General features: G+C 36.2%; 1 protein-coding gene and 1 long non-coding RNA gene across 2 annotated transcripts; one reads left to right on the top strand and one right to left on the bottom strand.

The window, feature by feature from the left end:
* Nucleotides 1–282: 282 nt before the first annotated feature.
* Nucleotides 283–1,625, bottom strand: LOC124293650. Its single transcript, XR_006903523.1, has 3 exons — nt 1,278–1,625; nt 968–1,183; nt 283–746 (listed from the first exon to the last, which is right to left on the bottom strand). It is a non-coding gene; the product is annotated as an uncharacterized LOC124293650 (long non-coding RNA).
* Nucleotides 1,614–20,471, top strand: LOC107222626 (alkyldihydroxyacetonephosphate synthase). The gene is made up of 6 exons (XM_046735333.1): nt 1,614–2,129; nt 7,971–8,060; nt 12,745–13,025; nt 14,504–14,792; nt 17,042–17,363; nt 18,332–20,471. The coding sequence occupies exons 1-6, from the start codon at nt 1,951–1,953 to the stop codon at nt 19,118–19,120; spliced, it is 1,950 nt and encodes a 649-aa protein (XP_046591289.1). The 5' UTR covers nt 1,614–1,950; the 3' UTR covers nt 19,121–20,471.
* Nucleotides 20,472–21,075: the final 604 nt, after the last annotated feature.

Raw genomic sequence — 21,075 nt, 5'->3', positions numbered from 1 at the left:
AAGTGTTTCGGGATTCTTCGGATATTATCAAAACTTGAGGTATCGAATTTTTCAACTCATAATTTTAAATGTGCTAAACAAAGCAAAACAAAATTCTTCATTGAAAGATTTTTGAAACGATTGGAACTAAAAATGGAGTGGGTAAAATTTTTTTCAAAAAATTTGGAACTTAAAGTTGTCTTTGCAAAAAAAACTTTGAAAAAATAAATTGGGCATCTTAGATATTAGACTAGTATCCTTTGTAAGAAGTTTGATATATTCATGTAAATATAAACGATACACGTTCATGTATTTCAATAATATTTATTTTTCCGTCGTATAATTTCGGTGTACATATTTCTTGTGCGAGATTTTCTTAACTTTTCAATTTCACGATGACAAGGGTATATTACCAACGTTTTGTACGCGATAGTTGTTGGTTATCAAGAACTTCTTTTGCCGACGTGTCAGTTGCTTGGTTGATAATAAGTGAAACTGCTAATACCCCCAAACCCGGCCAGACCCGACAAACTGTTGGGAAAAATAACCCAGAGCTATGAGTTAACGTACGTTTCAACAGAGGTTATGTATCCCCTAATCCTCTTTGATTTATGTATCCTATGTATTCGGTACATAAGCTTGTGCCGTAGAAGACAGGGGTGTGTTGTCGTTCCGTTCCGATTCTGGTTTTTTTAACTGTCCCACGTAGCATATTCATGGAACAGAACAACGCGAAATCGATGTCCATTTGCTTTTCTCCGACAATTCTAAAATGGATTTTGGTTTGATTTGTATTTATTTCAATTAATCGTGCCTTTGTACTTGAGATATGATGCAAATAAAAAAAGTACATTTGCACGGTCCATTCCGTTATTTCAGTTACATGGAACAGGTAGCAAAACGAGCTGCGGAACGAAATTTACAAGCAGAAGACAAAAGTAACAGTCCGGATGCCACGGAGAATTGACCGTTCTCAAGGGAAGCTTACCGTTCCGTCTTTCGGTAATCCGTGTTCCGTGTGCACCTGGGAAGTCACCCTCAGCCCCATGGGTTAGTCCTATCCCTAGCCAATGCATTCAGCGTTCCAGTCATGTTACAGTTCAGTGGGTTGGTACCCTAATACCCCACGAATGAAAAGGCCAGTAGTGTATACGGCAGCGCGGGCAGGGAGCTGGTTATTATTTTGCAAGAGAAGGAATCTTGTCTAACAGGCAAAAATTCGTAACTCCTAAAGTATTTCAGTTTGAATATGGAATTAACGTACGAATGAGATTGATAAACGAATGACAAACACCTACTCGTGCGAATTTTCATTCACGTGTCCAGCACCCCTTCTTGAACAGTTTTTTTATACACTCCTTGTACGCGTCGAGTCAGCGGAGAAAATAGCAGACGCATGCCCTCTGAATTCTCGGGCTCGGCGCAGTTTGAACACGCCTACGAAACTGGATACCGGTGTTATCCACTTCTTGTAATACCGTCTCGACGGCATAACTGTCGTAGTTTTAAACTCCCGCGTGTCGTTCGATATCAAAGAACAATAGCACAACCTTCTCCGATTGTTAAACGTTCCGAGATATCTTAGTCTTCAATTGCCGAACTAAATATAACTGATACTCCAACCCCCTCGCTTCTACAATAAATACGCGTGAAAATCATGGTAATTGTGTGAAAAATAAAGACAATATTACTATATTGCCGATGATAATTGGGACATCAAATTTGCGCAAGGCTGAAATGCGAGAGCGCGCTATCGCGTTGCTATAATTCATTGCGCGACGACAAGTTACAGTCAGTTGTTACAATAGCGGGAAAGCTACGGCGAACCGTGATTGGCCGCCGATAGTATGCAGCTGCACGAACGGCGAGGAGGAGCGGGGAGCGAGGTGTTATCGATTTAAATTTGGTTTCTTGGAGAGCACGTCGAATACACGACGTTGTGCAGCGTAGCGGCTCGGTTGTACAGTAATCATGTCGGCGCACGCTAGGTTAGGTATTGCGCCAGATAATTGGTCAGAAGTGAGAAAAATCGCTGAATCGGAGGGTTGCGAGCGACGCGAAATAGTTCCGAATCGGACGGACGCCGGTCGGAACAAGCCGATAAACATTGATCTTCCGACGGCGGTAAAGGGCACGATACCGAAACATAGGTAAGTTGCATCGCCCTAGATAACTGTTACATATTAAATAACAGAAGACCGTTGTCACGACCAGAGGGAATGAAAAACTTCCCTTCCGTTTGATCCGTTGCGACTTGAGCCCGAATGTTATATTGTACACGTGTTTTCAGTACCGCGTGTATTACTGTTCACGCTCTCTCGTCGTTGGTTGAAAACCTCCCAATTTTGACTGACAGAGCGGCTGTAGCCACGCCTAAATTAGTGACTCATTAATTTTACTTCTAGGACCCTCTTATCGTTCGCATTATTTAATTGTGACATTCGTCATAATAAAAAGCTAACTGGTAGGTTTAAGTCGGGAGCGTATGTCATAGCGCAATTAGTATCACCTTAAGCATCAGTGACAACGAGACTCAGATACTGATTAGGTATCTATTTGTTATACATTTTTCAAATACTTTACCCTTTTGATTGTTCAATAATCCAAACGTCTCGGTGGAAGGAGGGGTGACATACATTTTTTCTAAATAAATATGTCTATAATCGCTTAACCCTTACGTGCGCACCCGGGGTACCCGGGTACCCACCTCCAGTTTTAATTACTTTTTGAGTTCAGATGTGAACAGAATCATTATAAATCGATTTACTTAATTGAGTAAACATAATAAGTAATTAAGCTATGTTTACATTTAAAAGTAGCGTGTCGAAATATAGTTATGGGAATCTCTTCGTGAAGAGTTAAACTTCCTAGATCCGGAGGCTCAGGTCGAAAAAAATTATTTTTAAAAAATTACAAGAAAGAATGTGACGAGGTGGGTACCCGGGTATCCGGGTGCGCACATAAGAGTTAAAGGCATGCAAAGATTCATTCGATTCCGAGATGGAACCCAGCTCTGATATGTGCGATAAGTACAAACTACCAAATTAGTCCACTTTATTTGCAATTGATGATAATCGATCAAAAAAAAATAAAAAAAATTGAGCGTTTCAATGACGCGTGCATCAATTCCCTAAATTGGAAGGATTCATTAAACTTTTGCTACGTAACTTTGATTGATTTCTTTTTTTTTTTCATTCATATCAGATTATTTCGTGTAGAAAAAAAAAAAATGAGCTGTAATCTAAAAAATGCTCTTCATTGAAACAAAAAGAAGATATTATAATCTGTAAAGGGGAACAATTTGAATCTACGCTACAGGTATAAAAAAAGAGGCCAAATTTATAGCAACGTTAACGTAACGTGACACTGAAAGAAGATTTACCAATTTGCAAGAATTACAGAATGTTTTTAACGCAGTCAAGTTTGCCAAAAATAGTAATATTTTTTGTTTCTTGTTACTATCTGTAATGACTTGTAAGCCGTTGAGTTTGCAAAAAACATGAGTATGTTAATCCGCTTTATTACGAATGACTGAATTTCAGCCGAACCTAATTCTGCTAAAACAAAGGTTTTCCCCTCGAAAAAACAGCATCATTACCATCAACCTTACAAACATCAATCTCCTTAAAAAGATCTCTCCGATAAATATCCTGTATGACCTGATGTAAGTTCGTCGTATAAAAACGCATTAAGAATTTAAGTGCTCTTAATGTCTCATGGTGACAAGTAGTCACGGTCAATGTGTTAGCAAATGAATCTTCCGTTGCAGATATAACTACAAATAAAAACCTTCCGATTCATGTGCAGGATACCGACTAGAAATAGTACCTGCTTAGATTGTACAGATACAACACGAGAAAGAAGTATCGAAATACTGCATCTTGGGCGCTACTCAACACTGACCAGCATCATTCATCCCACTTGACGTTCCATGTCAAGACTTTTACTCCGCTCAGCACATATGTTACGTGCCTTCGTCGACAGTACTTATTAGCATGACAAACTAAACTTACAAAAGTCGTCTGTAAATGAACGCGTACAAATAATATGCAATAAGTGAGAGAGTTTCATGATCACACAGCCGGCTTGTATTTCATTACGAAAGATGCCGGCTCCTTGACGGTATGCAGATGATATACAAGCATGGATGGGTAAAAATGCGGTGTGAAAATTGGCCGGTGTGGACTGCTACAGAAAAACTTTTGTGGTCACTTCGGAAGTTTAGTATCAGATAGTATTAGGTTGACACCAAATTGTAGTCTGTACAGACATCCACGCCGATATGTTTCTTGCAGTGTATCGTAATACACGGTTAGAAAAAAATGTCCCAGGAGGTCAGCTAAAATTTTTCAGTTTGGTTAAACTAATTTTTAATCCATCACCAAGTGTAGGAAATAGTAAAAAATATAAATTAAATATTGATATGAAAATGTGAATGCTAAAATTACAAAATTTTGTGACGTATTCACTAACAGACCTGTAACAAATAAAACAAATACAAAGTGAACCTACCGGGACATTATGTTTGGTTAAATTTTTCTAAGAGTGTAGGGATACATTCTACACACAGAAACGTGAAGTTAGGTAGTTTACGAGGTCAAAGTTCGTGCAATGTCAATGAAACGTGAAATGATTCGGGACTTTAAGAATGATCCAAAATACAGTAAGCCGTGAAAATGTAAATAGCGTGAGTAAAGCAGAGCATTCATTACAATACATATAATCATCGTGCAAAGTACATTATTCCAAAGCTGCAATTCGCAAACTAGTGATTCTTTTTAACGGCTTTGTTTCGAACTTCGGTCACAGTGCTAACTAGTCTCGTTCACTTGATCAATTCAATCATAACTGACACCTGCCCCCTTATCTCACAAGCGGGGATGATCGATAGTAGATTCTGTACTGACGCAAGTTTTACCTTTCAATCGCTCTCACTGATTAAACAGTCACATTATTGGGCGATTGTCGGTCTCGGATTTATATTTTTAAAACACACTCCCGTTTCTCTGTTTTCATAGAAGAAAGAAAGGGTGATTGCAGGGCATATAGTGCGTCACTTTTCTCACTTTTACTCACTTTTTTCTCACTATCCTGCGAGAAGTTACTTTTTTTTTCAGCTATGTCTCGATGATCTAGATTTTTTTTTCAGCACCTATATCTTCTATTAGGGTGGAGCGAAAATGCTAAATTTTTGATAAATGTTTATTTTTGCATTACGTACACGCAGAAATCTTCAAGGCCATATTTCCATTGAGCGCAAGCTGCAATAAGATTTCTATGCAATTTTTCATTATACGCTAGTTGCGGATCTACAATTTAATTTACGTATGATGTGCGATTCCCGAGGTGAGATGTACGAACACTTTGAGTATTTTTCACGTTCACACATCAAATTCCGCTGGCATATTGATTATTGCGATGTTAAAAAGCAACCAACGCGTAATTCTCGTAACGATAATTATATTCCGTTGGTAAAACAGAAGTTTACATAAGAAAAATATCACGCGAGGTCATTCAACTCTTTTGACTTCTTTCTCTCGGCGAAACACAATTGACGAGTTATCACATTTCATCAGACCTGTAAATAGCAATAAAAAAATATTTTTATGAAGCGGTTTGGAAGATGCTAAGAGTAAAACTTTGCAATTCTCTGAAAAATTGCCACTTTTTAATCAAAGTATTTCGAAATCTTGACGTGATGGGAAAAGACGGGCAACGCCATCGTCTTAAGCGCACTAAAATACGTCGGAAATGTACCGACTCATTCGCCTATCAACTAATTACCGAGCCTAAGAAAACGATAAATATATTGTGCTGCAACTGCGGAAGGTGGATTATTTCCGACAAGTGTCTAGTTTTAAGGCAAATAGTGCTTTCATAAAGACGACGAGTGAGAAGTTTACAGCACGAGCCGAAGGCGAGTCCAGCAATTCCACGAGTTCCCGTGTAAACTCAGCATATGAGCCAAAGCGAGCATTGTATTCGCACAAGTCATATTATGCAGATATTGCCTGTGCAAAGTTACAAGTCACAACGCATGCTATTTTATGCAATACCTCTGTTTGATTTTAGAAACATCGAATAGTCCAGTCAATGGATGTTTTTGCTCTACCAAAGGTGGGGTAAAAATGATTTTGATAAATATTATTTTGTTAATTTAGTTCCGGGCCCCGATGAAAAATCCAAGTTTTCGACTTTTGGGCGGGGGAGCCGCCATCTTCGATTAAAGATACAAAAAATTCGTTTTTTCAAAATAATTCAATAAAAATCATTTCTATCCCCCCTTGTATAAGGCAAAAACCCTTATTGGCTGAAGTAGATAGCTTTTGTCTCAGTCGATAAAGAACGTTGTTGATTCCGATTTCTCCGCAGTCCTACTGGCAGTGAGAGTGGCGAGTTTGAAATTCAACGAGCCCCGTGATGAGGGTAACGTTCACTGAGAGAAATTATCAATTCCGATTACCGCTCAGTCCTCAACTATTTTCATCTTTTGCCGCAATCAAAAAATATAGTTCTAGGTACAAAACGAAAATTAGTTTTCTAGCTGTTACCAGAAAGTCTAGTATCCGTTACTATTCTTTCTCATTACGATCACTGTTGCTATATTTTCGTCCAACTGGTGCGAAAATTTAATGCTCGTGCAACAATAAATTGAAGCTAAAGCCTTGTTTAACTAAAAAAGAAGAGTAAACCGAGCAAACTGATTTTGCGTCGCAATTACCAAAAAAGGATCGACGATAGCGCAAAATGTTTAGGCGTACCTCGTTTTTCGTAATTCCAACAATGTTCAAACAGTTTTTTTTTTAACGATACTTGTTTCACTGAATTTTTCTAGTTACTATAACAAATAAAATTTTTCTCAGTGTTAGAGGATGGATTAGTAATATTGGGTGCAACGACGTCAAATAATAAAAACTGTTAAAACCGTCCTTTGATGTGTAAATTTGACGTGAAATATTGTTAATTTCAAAATGAATCATTGTGAGAGAATCTTCTCAGGTGTTTTTTCCACATAATATGCAGTTTTTCGATTGTGAATGATTTTCATTTCAATGAATCTCAGCTATTCGTTGAATATAATATTTCTGTAACAGATTGTGAAATGCATCATGTCGAAGTGATCAATTTTTTTGGGTTACTTCGGTAAATCGCGGATACACGTCACCGAAATTGAATTTCAGAAAGCTAAAGGAGTCTCGAAAAAGCTTTCTTTGCATGTATCAGCTAAATCCGGAACATGCAGTGTAACAATTGTAATTCTACAAAAGCATCTGGAAATAAGGATCGCGATTATAGCGTAACAAGTTTCACGAAATGTTAAACAGAGCAAATTATCCTTTTTATTTTTATAGATTTTATTATTGCTGCTGCATATTGTGACATAATATTCCTCGCGAAGGAAGGTAATTTTGTGTAAACAAGCCGTCATCTTCGTCTAACTAGATGATAATAAGTTTTTCATGGAATGTGTTAGACGGAGTAATTTATACCTTTTTCATAGATTTCATTAATGGTGCTGCATATTGTGGCATAATATCCCTAGCGAAGGAATGTCATTTCGTATAAGCAACCTGTTTAACTTGGAATACAAGTAACGACGCAGTGATGCAGAACACTTACACTGATCTTGCATTGGGGATAGGAAAAAAATAACATTTGAATAATATGATTTCCAAAAAGGGCACGACACACGAAATGATTGAAAATGTGTGAACGCAACATTATATTTCAACAGAATCTTTATATATTACTGTTGTAAAGAAAAAAACGTCTCATAAAAAATACAAAAAAATTCATGTTATTTAATTGAGAAACAAAACGAGCTCACATGCAAGCACCATTTATAATTCAGAAATGCATCCGGTGTATTTGAGTAGTTGCATTATTTTTGGAATCATTCATCGTGCATCGTTCAAAGAACTAAGTAAATTATCTTCCTGCTTTTGGTAAAAAAAAAAATTCAATTCCATTGTTTTCTTTATTGTTTGAAGGCAAAACCTGCTAAAATGGAACGGATGGGGATACAAAGACTCACAGTTTCGTCTCAACGACAAACAGATGTTGGAATTCACTGGGACGAGGTAAGTTTACAAAATATATTACATTGTGATCATCGTTTGACTTGCATTTAATTTTTTTTCGTCAATCCAAAATATCTGGTGCTGAAACGCGTGTCGTTCATTTGGATTCCAATTAATTTCGCAGTTATGTAAATTGAATAATTATTGGACGTTGGACTTCCGACCATTAATTTTCCGAAGTCAAGCCACTTGAATTTAATTTAAAATACTCAAGAGGCTCGCGCCGAGCGGTAAATTCTATGTTTATAATGTAATATCAATTGTTTAGTTGTCGATGAATATAATTAACGTTGAATATGGGGGAATAATGGGATAATAATAACAATACGATGCAATTAATAACAATCTGCCGTACAATTGCATTACGTACATTCGTTCTCCGTGAATTCCATGAATTTCAAATGATCGACAGCTCAATATCTGCCAATATTTTTTTCTTATTGCAAATTCGACTTCTTCAGTTATTGTAAAGGTGAAAAACAGTAATATTTTTTTCAACGTTCAGATATATTAACTTTAATAACCTTAACCTTGTTAACCGTTACATTGCGCCATCTGCGTTCATAAAAGTGGCAACTCCTGATATCTAGACCACACTTTTCACAAAGTGTTTTCCATTTTATAACTACTAAAAATTGAACTACGATTAAAAATAGTATTAAATACTATTAATACTATTAAAAATATAACTACGAAAATTTGTCGCCTGCGTTAAAGCCGTTTGAAATTGGCCTTGTGTCAGACAAAATTTGTAGGATTTATACCTTTGCAAAAAACCTGAGCTTTTCCGTTCGTCCAGCCAGTTTTTTTTTTTTTTTTTTACGTATAATATGTTACTAATGAACCGTATAATGCATGGAGACTCTTAGAAAAAAAATGTGGTCTACGGTTTATTTTGGCATGGTTGAAAGTTCATAGTTAATTCATCTTCGTTTATAGTTGTATAAATCTTGTTATTTTTAACATTACACCATTCTGTTAATTACCATAAATATGCGAGTAAGGTAATAAAAAAAACCTTATAAAAAAGTCAATATTACCATACGTATTGTTTTATACGAAACTATCCATATGTTGGAAGATAAACTAACCCCGTCGCCGGGTTAACTATGCCATAATAATAGTATAAATAACAAACGTGGTAAAAATGACAAAAGCGTCATGTCTATAAAAACACTGTGCACGTGTAAAAATTACAAATTAAACGCAAATGCTAAGTCGCTGCTTTGAATAATTCAAAAGAAGTAATAGTACAAAAAAGGAGGATCAGCGTGTTAATATTATTGTATGTATAAGGATAAGGTGCGAATGATTAGATTTTACGCAACGAGTATGTGCGAAGTTTATTCTCTGTGAACTTGACACGCCAATCGTCGAGAATGTGAATTCGGACAATGCAAAGTTTGTCGTTTATCATTCGTAAATTAGTCGCGCGACCTTTTTTTATTTTTATTTGTCGCACTCCATTTAATAAAAAAATAAGGTGGGTAATCCTGATTTGTCTGATAATTTGCCGTAAATAAGCCGCAAATTAGTATCGAAACTTTTTCTTTCATCGCGCTATTTTATAAGAAAAAAATTAAAATAAAAAATAATGACGAGTGAAAAGCTAGCGCGCCCCCAGACAGATAATAATTGACCTGATATTTGCTTTTTTTCTTTGCCGTAAGCTGAACCTGACTTCAAAAGTTAGAAAAAATACATAGATTTCATGATACTTTTTCATAAACGTTACCATATTATTATGTGGTAAAACAAATTGATGACACCGAAAACGTTTTATACCTCGCAAACGAATGATTCGAATATAATTAAACGTAATCCAGAATCTGCATGTGTATATATTAAAGTAAATTCGTCCAAGTGGGTCAGTTTTAAATCGTTAATTTACTGTATTACCAACGTTTCGTCTGGGCTGCCCGCCGGCCATCTTCAGGCTATAAACAAAATTTTTCCTCTCATATTTTGTTTCTTATTTTATGTCTTGTATCAATTTATTGAAAGTTATTAAATCATATTTGTACATCTCAATGTTATAGAATTGGATTACACGTGCCACTTAATTATATTCAGCTTGTCTGAGTGTATGGTTAAATTTTTTCAAAATTTATACATAATTTATACCAATTAATACTCATCAAGAGCGATAAACTTAAATTAAACAAAGATTACAAAGATTTTACAGTGGATGTTTATACACACTTACATAATTTTGACAACCTTCAGGCTTAGGTGTTTACTATTAACATTTTGAGGTAAGGAGGACACTCTCACAAACGTGACAAATTTTTGATTCCTTAGGTTGATTACAGGTTAGCCAGATGGGCGTAAAGTTATGAATGTGGAATGACGATGTCTTTGTACAGATGACAAAATTCATAAAGTTGAAAATCGTTCAGTTAATCTGAATATTCTACTTTTTGATCCAACAAATGTTTGCTCAATGCAAGATCATGTTCTGTTGATTTAAAAAAATATCAATTAACGGAACTGAATATTTAGTTGGATAAATCACAGCTATGTACAAGCAACTGAACATTCGGTTCAGTGTAGTGTGTCAATCATTAATTGAAACAATTTATTTGTTGACTGTATTCTCATATCGTTCGGATAAACAAATGCTCAGGTTATAGAGCAAGGTGAGGTTGTATTAGAATAATTAAAAAAAAAAGTAGTTGCAGTTAGTCAAATTATAATCGCTAACTTGGATCGACAAAACAAGCGGTACCTACAAGACGTAGATTTGTTTAGGCTATCGTAAGAAACTTAATTTTTTTACTGTTTTAAATCGTATCGATCAATGCTATCGTTTTCAAACATTGCATCTAATTCCAATGGATTCGATAAATTTCGAAATAAAAAGAACAAGCTCTTTCGAGAGTCCGAACAATCATGTAAAACATCGCGAATCAAATCGGAGAGGTCAACTTTTCGCAACCAGGTTGACTCGACGTGGAATGCCGCACATAAGTTTGTTATCTTATCTCCTTGACTTTCTACGGATCGCGCCCAGCTGTTTTCCTTAAATAGCGTGATCACTTCAACCACGAGTCAGGAATAGAAACTGTAAAACCGATCAACCGGCAATGCAAACAATTACGACACTGAATAAAGCAAACAGGACAGACAACGCTGGGCAACTATCTGACAATAAGAACATGTGCTCCGAGAATTTCAGCTTATCTTGTTACACGTTTTACGCTGTACTAATCGGACTAACGACGGTGTGCATTCACATCGTAATTGATGAGGGTACTCTGGGTTTTTTTTTTTTTTTTTTTTTGTATCGCTGGCGGCTTATCCGCTAGACGCACTGGACCATCGCCTATGGACAGGCAAAAGGGCTCCATTTGCTTCTTTAGTTAAATGTTTTTAAAATTATTTCGAACTAATACTATTCCTCGATAAACAATGTTGGTAAAATTAAAAAAAAAATACATAATATTACTAAACAAACTTTAAATAAGAAACATATGAGATAGTCAAACAAATGCGGAACAAAGATTAATCCCGAATCTCACCGAATGAGCCGCCTATTTTTTCACGTTCTCTGCTGTACAATATTGACTTTTACAAATTGTTTTAAATTTTTTTTCACTTTTACGTGCGTATAAATGTTCAATCTGCACCCCATAGTGGACAATCTCGTTCTTTTAATTTGAAAAAAAATTCTTACAAAAATTGATCCGAAAATTTTGTTTTTCTAATTAAAAGGAAGAGTCAGTTCACTATGAGCTGCTGCTTACAACATTTTTACATTTACCACCGGATTTTGAAAAATTATACACATTTTTCGAAAGACATTTTTGTTCTTAAGTTTCCAAAAGTTGCAAATAATTAATTACTTTGGAAAATCTGAAAAATTGTCAAAAACTTGGCGTTACATGTAGAATTTTTTGAGCAACCGCGTGCAGTGAACTGATTCTTTCCCCTGATTGAAAAAATGTTATTGAAATAGTTCGAAAAAATAGGAAGGGAATCCCCGCCAATTTCGGCTCGGTGTACAAAATTTTTTACACCTGACACATGATTTTTCACAATTATTTCTGATTGTAAAATGTTTCAAAAAATTACAAAAAAAAAAAAAATAAAACAAAAAGCGAGCCAAATCGAAGAGAACAAGTTTCAAACCCGGGTCGATTTTACGTGGAATACCTCATATACTCTAATAACAACTGAACACATGTTTAGTTAATGTCATTCATAAGTTTATTTTTCTGCTGTACCAACATGATGTCACCTTATATTTACACCTATAGATGTTTCACGATGAAAATTTTCTGGTAATACTTGCGAATCTTACTGCGCAAACGTGGACTTACACGATTGACAGGGATCGCACATTTCGTATAACTTATTATTTATGCATGCTATTGGAAATCACGCTTTGGAGTTGCTTAACTTAATATTAGTTAAGATTAAAAATTCTGTGGTATCAACTTTACGTAACTTTAGGGCTCGAACTCAGACTTTTCAGACGTGTTTGTTCATGTTCCCGGAGATCCCATCGAGGAATATTGATATTAACGCCAAGTTAACCCTAAATGGAATTTACTAAAAACGAATTAATTGTAAGATTCATCTAGCCCTCGAGATCTTTTCATCGGAACTCAGTACTAGCTGTAACCCAAGTTTTCGATATGACGACATGTGCTTAAAAGGCTACCCTATTTTGATCCGACAGGTACAACATCGGAAATCAGATATTGCCATACTTTACTGCTTGGGTCAAGGATGTGTTCGACCTTGATCTATCCAATCAGGTTGCGTCCCAACCTCTGCCGCAAGTGTTTCCGGATCCCGTTGTTACACCAGAGTTAATCGACTGTCTGCAAAAAGAAAATGTTGAGTACTCGACCGATGGCGTCGACCGGCTTGTCAGAGCACATGGACACACGCTACGCGAGATATTTTTACTGAGGGAAGGAACTTTTCCTCGTATACCTGACGTAGTCGTTTGGCCGAGTAAGTTATCAAAGTCTTGGGCATAAATTCATTGAGATAAATGAACGCGTGAGAATTTCGAAAGCACGTTACTTTTGGTGAATTTTCATTATACATTGCGTTACCAATGAGCACATTTAGCTATCGCAAGGATATGTCAGAGAGAGTGGAAATTGTTATATTGTAAAACAGTACTTATGTCCGACGTTAAGTAGAATTTTACGGACGATTATTTCTGCTGCTGAATGTTCCTCGTTTCAAGATTAAAGCAGGAAACCAAATTAAGGATTGCAATACTATCACTCAGTCGTTACTTAACGAAGTTCTCTCTTCTGTATGGGACAACATTATCAATCGCGATAACTCGTGCGGTGTGTACACGTTTCCTGTTGATTTGCGGGTACTATTAGTCTTGTAGCGTATTCGAAAAGTCGACTCTGAGCTGAGTTTGCGTCATTTTTTTAAGCAAACTATGCGTCGTGTAAAACGGATCACTAGACTACCTTTTGCCGATAAATAGTCACGATTTTGTCGACTTCGATTATTTTTAGCCGGCTATTGGTCAACCTTTAGTCGGCTTTGTGTTGTTTGAAACGTTACGATATTCAAGAAAGGCTAAATGTCACCAATGTAACAAAGGAAGGCCTGCAAGCCATTAATCACGTATACATTACTTTCAGAATACCTTATTCAAATTCGCAACTGAATTAATAATACTATTTTTGGTTAAGCAGCTGTTAATATTAATGTTATTCGTGACGTAATTTCGTTTGTTAAATGTCTAAATTTGCGTAAGTTGTTTTTTTTGAGTCTGTAATCAAGGAAACAATGACAAGAGAGAATAGGTATATGTTATAAAAGTTTGAAGAAGCCGGAAGGTAACGATGACTTTGGTAATTAATATGACCTCTCATTGCCTTTGGTACTCATAGCTGCGATACTTATGTAACAGATAGCCATACGACGTTGTTTCGTGAAAATTTTACACGAGTAATGTAACATGGAGTAATTCCGCCTACGTTTATGCGGTTCAGGTTACATTTTGTCGATCGATATTTATTTCGTTGTCCACGATTGGTGAGAAAAGTGAAGATTTGGCCAATTGTGAACGGTGTAAGAAAATGTCGGTCGCTAAAATCGCTTAAAAAACAATAAACCTGTCAGTAAATCGTTCGATTAGTGAAAACGCTGTTAGCCACAGGTAAACGATATTAATCGAGAAACACATCGCAGCCCGAAACGTAGATATGCTCGGATTTAATTTGAGACTTCCGATCAAATGTTTCTCATCAAATAGTAACATCGATTATCATTAATATCCCTCGGCTGTGAATTAAAATAAAAAAACATACGTATTTTGAGGAATGCTGAGGAAGTATAAGATAGAAAGCTGACCTAAATTGGCAAATAATTTTTTTTTTTTCAATTATTTTTAACCCATAGTACGATACTTGTGATCAAATATCGGTATCGAACATAATGTGAATTTTTTTCGGCAGAATCACACGCAGATGTAGAAAAAATTGTCAAAATCTGTGCAAAATACCGGCTCGCCTGCATCCCATTTGGCGGTGGTACGAGCGTCAGCGGTGCTGCGAGTTGCCCAGAATTCGAAACTCGCACGATAGTTTCTCTGGACACTACCCAAATGAATAGGATATTATGGATCGACCGTGAGAATTTACTAATTTGCTGCGAGGCTGGCATCATCGGCCAAGACCTGGAACGTGAGCTAAGAAGTCACAAACTTACTGTTGGTCACGAACCTGATTCGTATGAATTTTCAAGGTATGCTCATCTATTTTTATACCACATAACGATGTCAATACGAATACAACTATCTTAAACTATTAAGGTGCAACGCAGCAATTCACCAAAATGTGACAAGGAGATGAAGATGTATTGCAGGGTCATTTCTCCATCGCAAGAGTACAGTGTTCAATTTTTTTTTAACATTTGTCTTGTAAACTTTATGCTCACCTTGTACAAGTATTGAAATGGTTTTTCTTTTGTGCGAGGTAGGCGTAATTCGTACGTGTACCGTAATATCCTGTAACATTGTAACATTATACTATCGCATATTTCATGTGGTTTCATACAGGAGGGAGGTTTCCGTTTTAGTTGTATCAAGTTAAATTCAGCAGCATTTGATGAATAATTTTACCAAGTTTCTGCCACACTGAGAGATATTTCATTTGTTATAGTAACTAGAAATATTCAGTACAACAAGTATCGTTAAAAAAAAAACTGTTTGAATATCGTTGGAATTACGAAAAACGAGGTACGCGTAACCATTTTGCGCTATCGTCGATCCTTTTTTGGTTATTGCAACGCGAAATCTTGAAATATTGATCAACTTATGCAGGTATCGATTATACACAATAACCAACAACCCATCAATATGAAACAAAAAAATCTTCACCTTTTATCGATTGATTCCATGCACTGCTTTGCTCTAGTATGACAAATGGTGACGCTATGACTGAGAAGTGAAGCTTCGCATAGTTACATATAACCTTTATGACTTGTCTTATAAATACCTCATGAAGGTATTTAAATACTTGTAAAGATCGTCGGTTCAATGACAAAGAAAAACCTCTGTAATAACTACTGAGCCTACTCTTTTCACCGAGCAGTATTTCTTTGGAAATCGCATCGTATTTGAGGTTTAAAGATTTCAGCCAGTCTTCGTCTGAACTTTAGATTATTTACCGTAACTACGAATGCTACGAATAGCTACGAATGATAAATGATCGTTAATAAGCGAATGCAAATGCTGCGTCATCGCTAAATCACGCCATAACACCAAGTGCTGACAATGTCGCATGCACATAAAAAAATTCCGCCTAAATTATGGCCAAATTATTCAATCGTGCAATTTAGAGTCTTATGTCTTATTCATCGTGTAATACCTAATCACAAATCGGTAGTTTGAGACAAAAATAACTCATTAAATTTGCAAACGCTAGACTAACGGCATTTTGTTCAATGAGCCTTACACTGAGAGAAATTTTTAGTTCCGGTTACCGCTCAGTCCTAGACTATTATTATTTTTTACCACAATTGAAAAACATAGTTCAAGGTACAAAATAGAAATTAGTTTTGTAGCCGTTACCAGAAAGTCTAGTATCCGTTACTATTCTTTCCCATTATCATCACTGTTACTATATTTTCTTGTAACTGTTGCGAAAATTTAATGCTTGTGCAATGATAAATTGATGTTAAAGCCTTATTTAACTAAAAAAGTACAGTAAACCGAACAAACTGATTTTGCATTGCAATTACCAAAAAAGGATCGACAATAGCGCAAAATGGTGACGTATAGTACCTCGTTTTTCGTAAATTCGTTGATATTTAAACAGTTTTTTTTAACGATACCTGTTTTACTGAATTTTTTTAGTTACTGTGACAAATGAAATTTTTCTCAGTGTAGTTTCGGAGGAAATTTTGGGGAGACCCCCTTTCGCACTACATTATATATATCTTTGACATTTCGCGTTGTAATCTCATCGCATTTCTTTCTTTTTTCATTTTTAATTTTCATTTAAAAACAATATTTGAAAATAAACACACACTTGCGCTGACGTTGGAACAAATTATTACAGAGAAAGTAGTTAAAATACAAAATTCCGTCATCCCACAAATGACGGCTCAAACGAAGTAAAAATTACACATTCAAAGTAATTCTACAGTAACAAAATAGTGATTTTCATTGAATGTGTACCGTTGCTTTAGCATTACAAACCTGAATCTCATGGATTAACATTCGCAATTTATACAGCTCAATCGACGTACTTTTGAATAAAACAAACCCGAATCAAATTGAATAATTGGTTGACAAGGTACTAAACGTAAATTATCTAAAATTCAACCGACTATACTCGTAAGTCGTGTAGTATATCCCCTTAAAAACTAGTATGCAAAAGTTGAGATACAGTTACTGGTTTCGAATGTTTCGCCGCGCTAAGCTTTCAAGCTTCAACCTCTTGAGTTTTAGGAACGTTTGATAACTGATAAATTTTTCAAAACAATTTCAGTTTGGGTGGTTGGGTTGCGACACGGGCGAGCGGTATGAAGAAGAACATCTACGGAAACATAGAGAACTTGGTGGTGCGCCTCAGGATGGTTACGGGGAGAGTAAACGACGGTGAAGAAAGCGAGACGATAACACTCGAAAAGGGCGCTCAAGTGCCGCGATCTTCCTGCGGACCGGACTTCGATCATATGATATTGGGAAGCGAAGGCACGCTCGGCGTCGTTACGGAGGTTGTACTGAAAGTCAGACCTGTGCCAGCAGTTACTAAGTACGGAAGCGTCGTGTTTCCCGACTTCGAGAGTGGACTACGTGCGATGCGGGAGGTGCGGAAATCATGTTTTGTTACCAAAAGTCAAGCTAGCCTATAGCTATGCGCCACATATTAGGACTATGCAGTTAATCGATTGACCAAAAAAAAAATAACGGATTGAATGGGCAGATTAATCGAAAGGATTGATAATTAAAAGGACTGACTAGTCGAACAAAGACCTAATTTAACGGACCGATTAGTCGATTATTCAAAAAAAAAAAAAATGAATGATTGGAAATACGATTAGTCGAATTATGGAAAAAATTTATCCAAGTCTACTAATCCTACATCCCTAGTATACACCAAACTTTCGTAACTGCAGCATTCGTGATTTTAAATATGTATTGACGCATGGACTGTTGATTGTATTGTTTGTTTTTATGTATTACTTTGTGGAAAAAGTGGCGTAAAAAAAATTTACGGATCAAAGATGCAAAATAGAAGTTGCCAGAGATAAATTTGACCGAAACAGCGTTCTTAGAACTGGAAATACATTTCTCGCTGATGAAAAAATTATTACTTAAATTACGCAAAACTGTATGCGTATATATTATATAGTTCCTCCAATTTTGATAAGATATCGCTTATTCCGTCATCGCTCATTCGGTCAAAGTTTCAAACAATCGACTAACAGTGCGGTTATTGACTAATCGAAAAAACACTCAATCGAAATCTACGATTCATTGATTAATACCCTAATAAATATTGTATACTCCCTGATCCCTTATAACTGTTCTGGGACGTTTCGAAGTGAAAAGAATTCTGTGTACTTAATTTTTATGCTGTGGTCAAACAACGTCGCGTTCATCTAGCATGCCAGAACACTGCGAAATAACATTATTTAGATGCATAGCTGGTCAGATAGTGAAAAATAGACGATGAAATCATGCAAACGAAACGTTATTTCCAATTATTCGATTGAGGATGTTGTCTAGGCCTTGTTAGTAAGTTATCCATTATTAAATAATAATTGAATTTTAGGTGGCACGTCAACGATGTCAACCAGCTAGTATTCGCCTGATGGATAACGAACAGTTTCAATTCGGCCAAGCACTGCGACCGGAGGCAAGTTGGGGCAGTCTAATTTCTCAAGTATTGAAACAAGCTTACGTGACACAGATCAAGGGTTTCCATTGGGACACGATTTGCGTGGCGACGCTTCTGTTTGAAGGAGAGGCAAAGGATATTGCCCTGCAAGAGAAAAAAATATACCAGATCGCGAAAAAATTTGATGGGATTCCATCGGGTGAAACTAACGGCGAACGGGGTTACGTTTTGACTTTCGTCATTGCGTACATACGCGACATAGGACTCGAGTTCAGTGTCGTGTCAGAGTCTTTTGAGACTTCCGTTGCGTGGGACCGCGCCTCGTCTTTGTGCCGTAATGTAAAACGCCGAGTTAGTCAAGACTGCAAGGCCATTGGTGCCAGTCATTTTTTAATCTCCTGCCGTATCACGCAAACTTACGACGCCGGCTGTTGCATATACTTCTACATGGCTTTCAACTATCGTGGATTGGCCAATCCCGTTGATGCCTACGAAAGAATCGAACATAACGCCCGCAATGAGATATTGGCAAGCGGTGGATCGCTCTCTCATCATCATGGCGTAGGAAAACTGCGCGCTTCTTTCTATCCCAAAGCGGTTGGAAACGCTGGAGTTGCGCTATATCGCGCTACGAAAGATCATCTCGATCCTCACAACATTTTTGGTGCTGGAAATATAGATCCTGAGTACAACCATCGAACAACGGTTTTGTCTAAGTTGTGAACAATGAACGGACTATCAATTAGTTTGAAACGGATATTACAGAATTTTACCCGAGATTCTTCGCTTCGCGAGTTCCCTTTTTCACCATTCCTCATTCGCAACAACATTACACCTTCTACCCAAGCATCCATTGCTAGTAAGGTTTTACTTAACTGAAACATCGCTGTGAGAAACGAAAAAAGGCTATCTCTATTATTGCTATTTTGTTTTTCTTACGAATAAGCATTTTTAATTGATATCTATCATGATTTTCAAAAAATACACATATATGAAGGAGGTGTATAGCAAAGAATTCTCAGTACAGAATGATCCGATGGACCAAATATCAATCAAGATCTAAAATTTATTGAATGTATATACGTATAAGTGTGGTTATTGGAGTACGTGAGAATTTTTTTTCCTTCAATGTTTGTTACAAAAATAATTGTCACTTTTTCTTTAAAGTTAGACATTCTGGAGAGAATGATTTTTTCAAAAAAATCCATGGCTAAATTTATATACTCTCCCAAAATTTCTATGTTTTTCCATTCAGACCGTTTTGCACTCAAAAATTCATATTACAGTTTAATCGCGTACCTATGTAGTTCCTGAAGCGAAGCATTGCAATATTAACTTCAAATACGATTCTGTTTTTCAAATTTTCACCAATGCATGCTAAAATAATGTGCCAATAGAAGGATTCAATGGAATACATTCGGTATTTGAAAAATAATTTTTTGTTTCAAATAGACTGTTTTACAGACTCTGTCATGGTTTTCTTTCTTATCATTGAACTAGATAATGAGTCAAATATACTCTCCAAAAGTCTTTAACCCCTAGTTAGAATATTTCTTCGGAATTGAAATTCAATAAGATGAAGTGTTGAAAAGAGATAACTTTTTGAGTGCAAACTATTAGACGACTCCTCAGTTTTGATCTGGAAATTGAATATTTAAGTTTAACAAGGTAAAACAAATTGCCGATTGAGGTAATGCGTAATTGTTATCCCAGTGATAAAACTTCTGCGTTTGCTTTATGTGTTTTACATTACTTTTAAATTATTCCTTGTCCAATATTCACTATTTTCCAATTATTGCAAGAAATTTTGTTCTTCACCTTGCACCGAGCAGACCGATCATTTTAGAATTTAGGGTATAAAGATTGTCGATTAGCTGTATTTTTGCATACGTCTTCTTTTCACGGTTTATATGAACAAAGTAGGCGAGTTTCCTATCGATACTTTAATAGCGTTATTGTTTATGTTGAAAAATAGAGAATAATCAATGCTTCGTCGAGAATGTCTCATAACATATATAATACGCATAATAAAAGTAGTAATGTTATTAAATGTACATAATAAAATCACATAAAAAAAGCTATACTTTCTGTTTTTCTTCGGTACATAAAAGCATTAATTAGTTCAAGCACAAAATACAATCCCAACTTACAACTTGAGGTAAGTGTAATGTTTGTCATGTTATGACATTATGAGTATGAAGTTGCCTTATGTTCAAGAAGCTTGGTAAGAGCGTCTACTGCGATTCATGCAAACCTTTTTGGAAATCATCCACGAAATTTGTAACAGGATTTACCGATTGGAAAAATATAACAACGGCTTTAAAAGAACATGGATCTGCTTAAGACCATTTCTCATCTACGTTAACTCTCAAAAAAGATTATCAACTACTGGACGTATCGAGTCGCACATGGAGAAGCAAATTGATTCCGAACGAGAGTATTGGGCAGGAAGTTTTAAAGCGTCTTATATAGCAACAGTAAAACTTCTAGCGAGTTTGGGAATAGCATTCCGTGGGCACAGAGACGAAGCGGATTCAAAGCGAAAATCTAATTTCTTAACCAGCATAGACTATCTCGTTCGATTTGAAAATTTCCTCAATAACGATTTGGCAAAGTTCAACAACCCAGGTAGAGGTAATGTAAGTTATTTATCACATATAATGTGCGATGAATTTATA

The sequence above is a fragment of the Neodiprion lecontei genome, chromosome 3 (assembly GCF_021901455.1).
Source record: "Neodiprion lecontei isolate iyNeoLeco1 chromosome 3, iyNeoLeco1.1, whole genome shotgun sequence".
Classification (NCBI taxonomy): domain Eukaryota; kingdom Metazoa; phylum Arthropoda; class Insecta; order Hymenoptera; family Diprionidae; genus Neodiprion; species Neodiprion lecontei.
The sequence above is the reverse complement of the archived record's forward strand: the minus strand, read 5'-3'. Positions and strand labels throughout refer to the sequence as shown.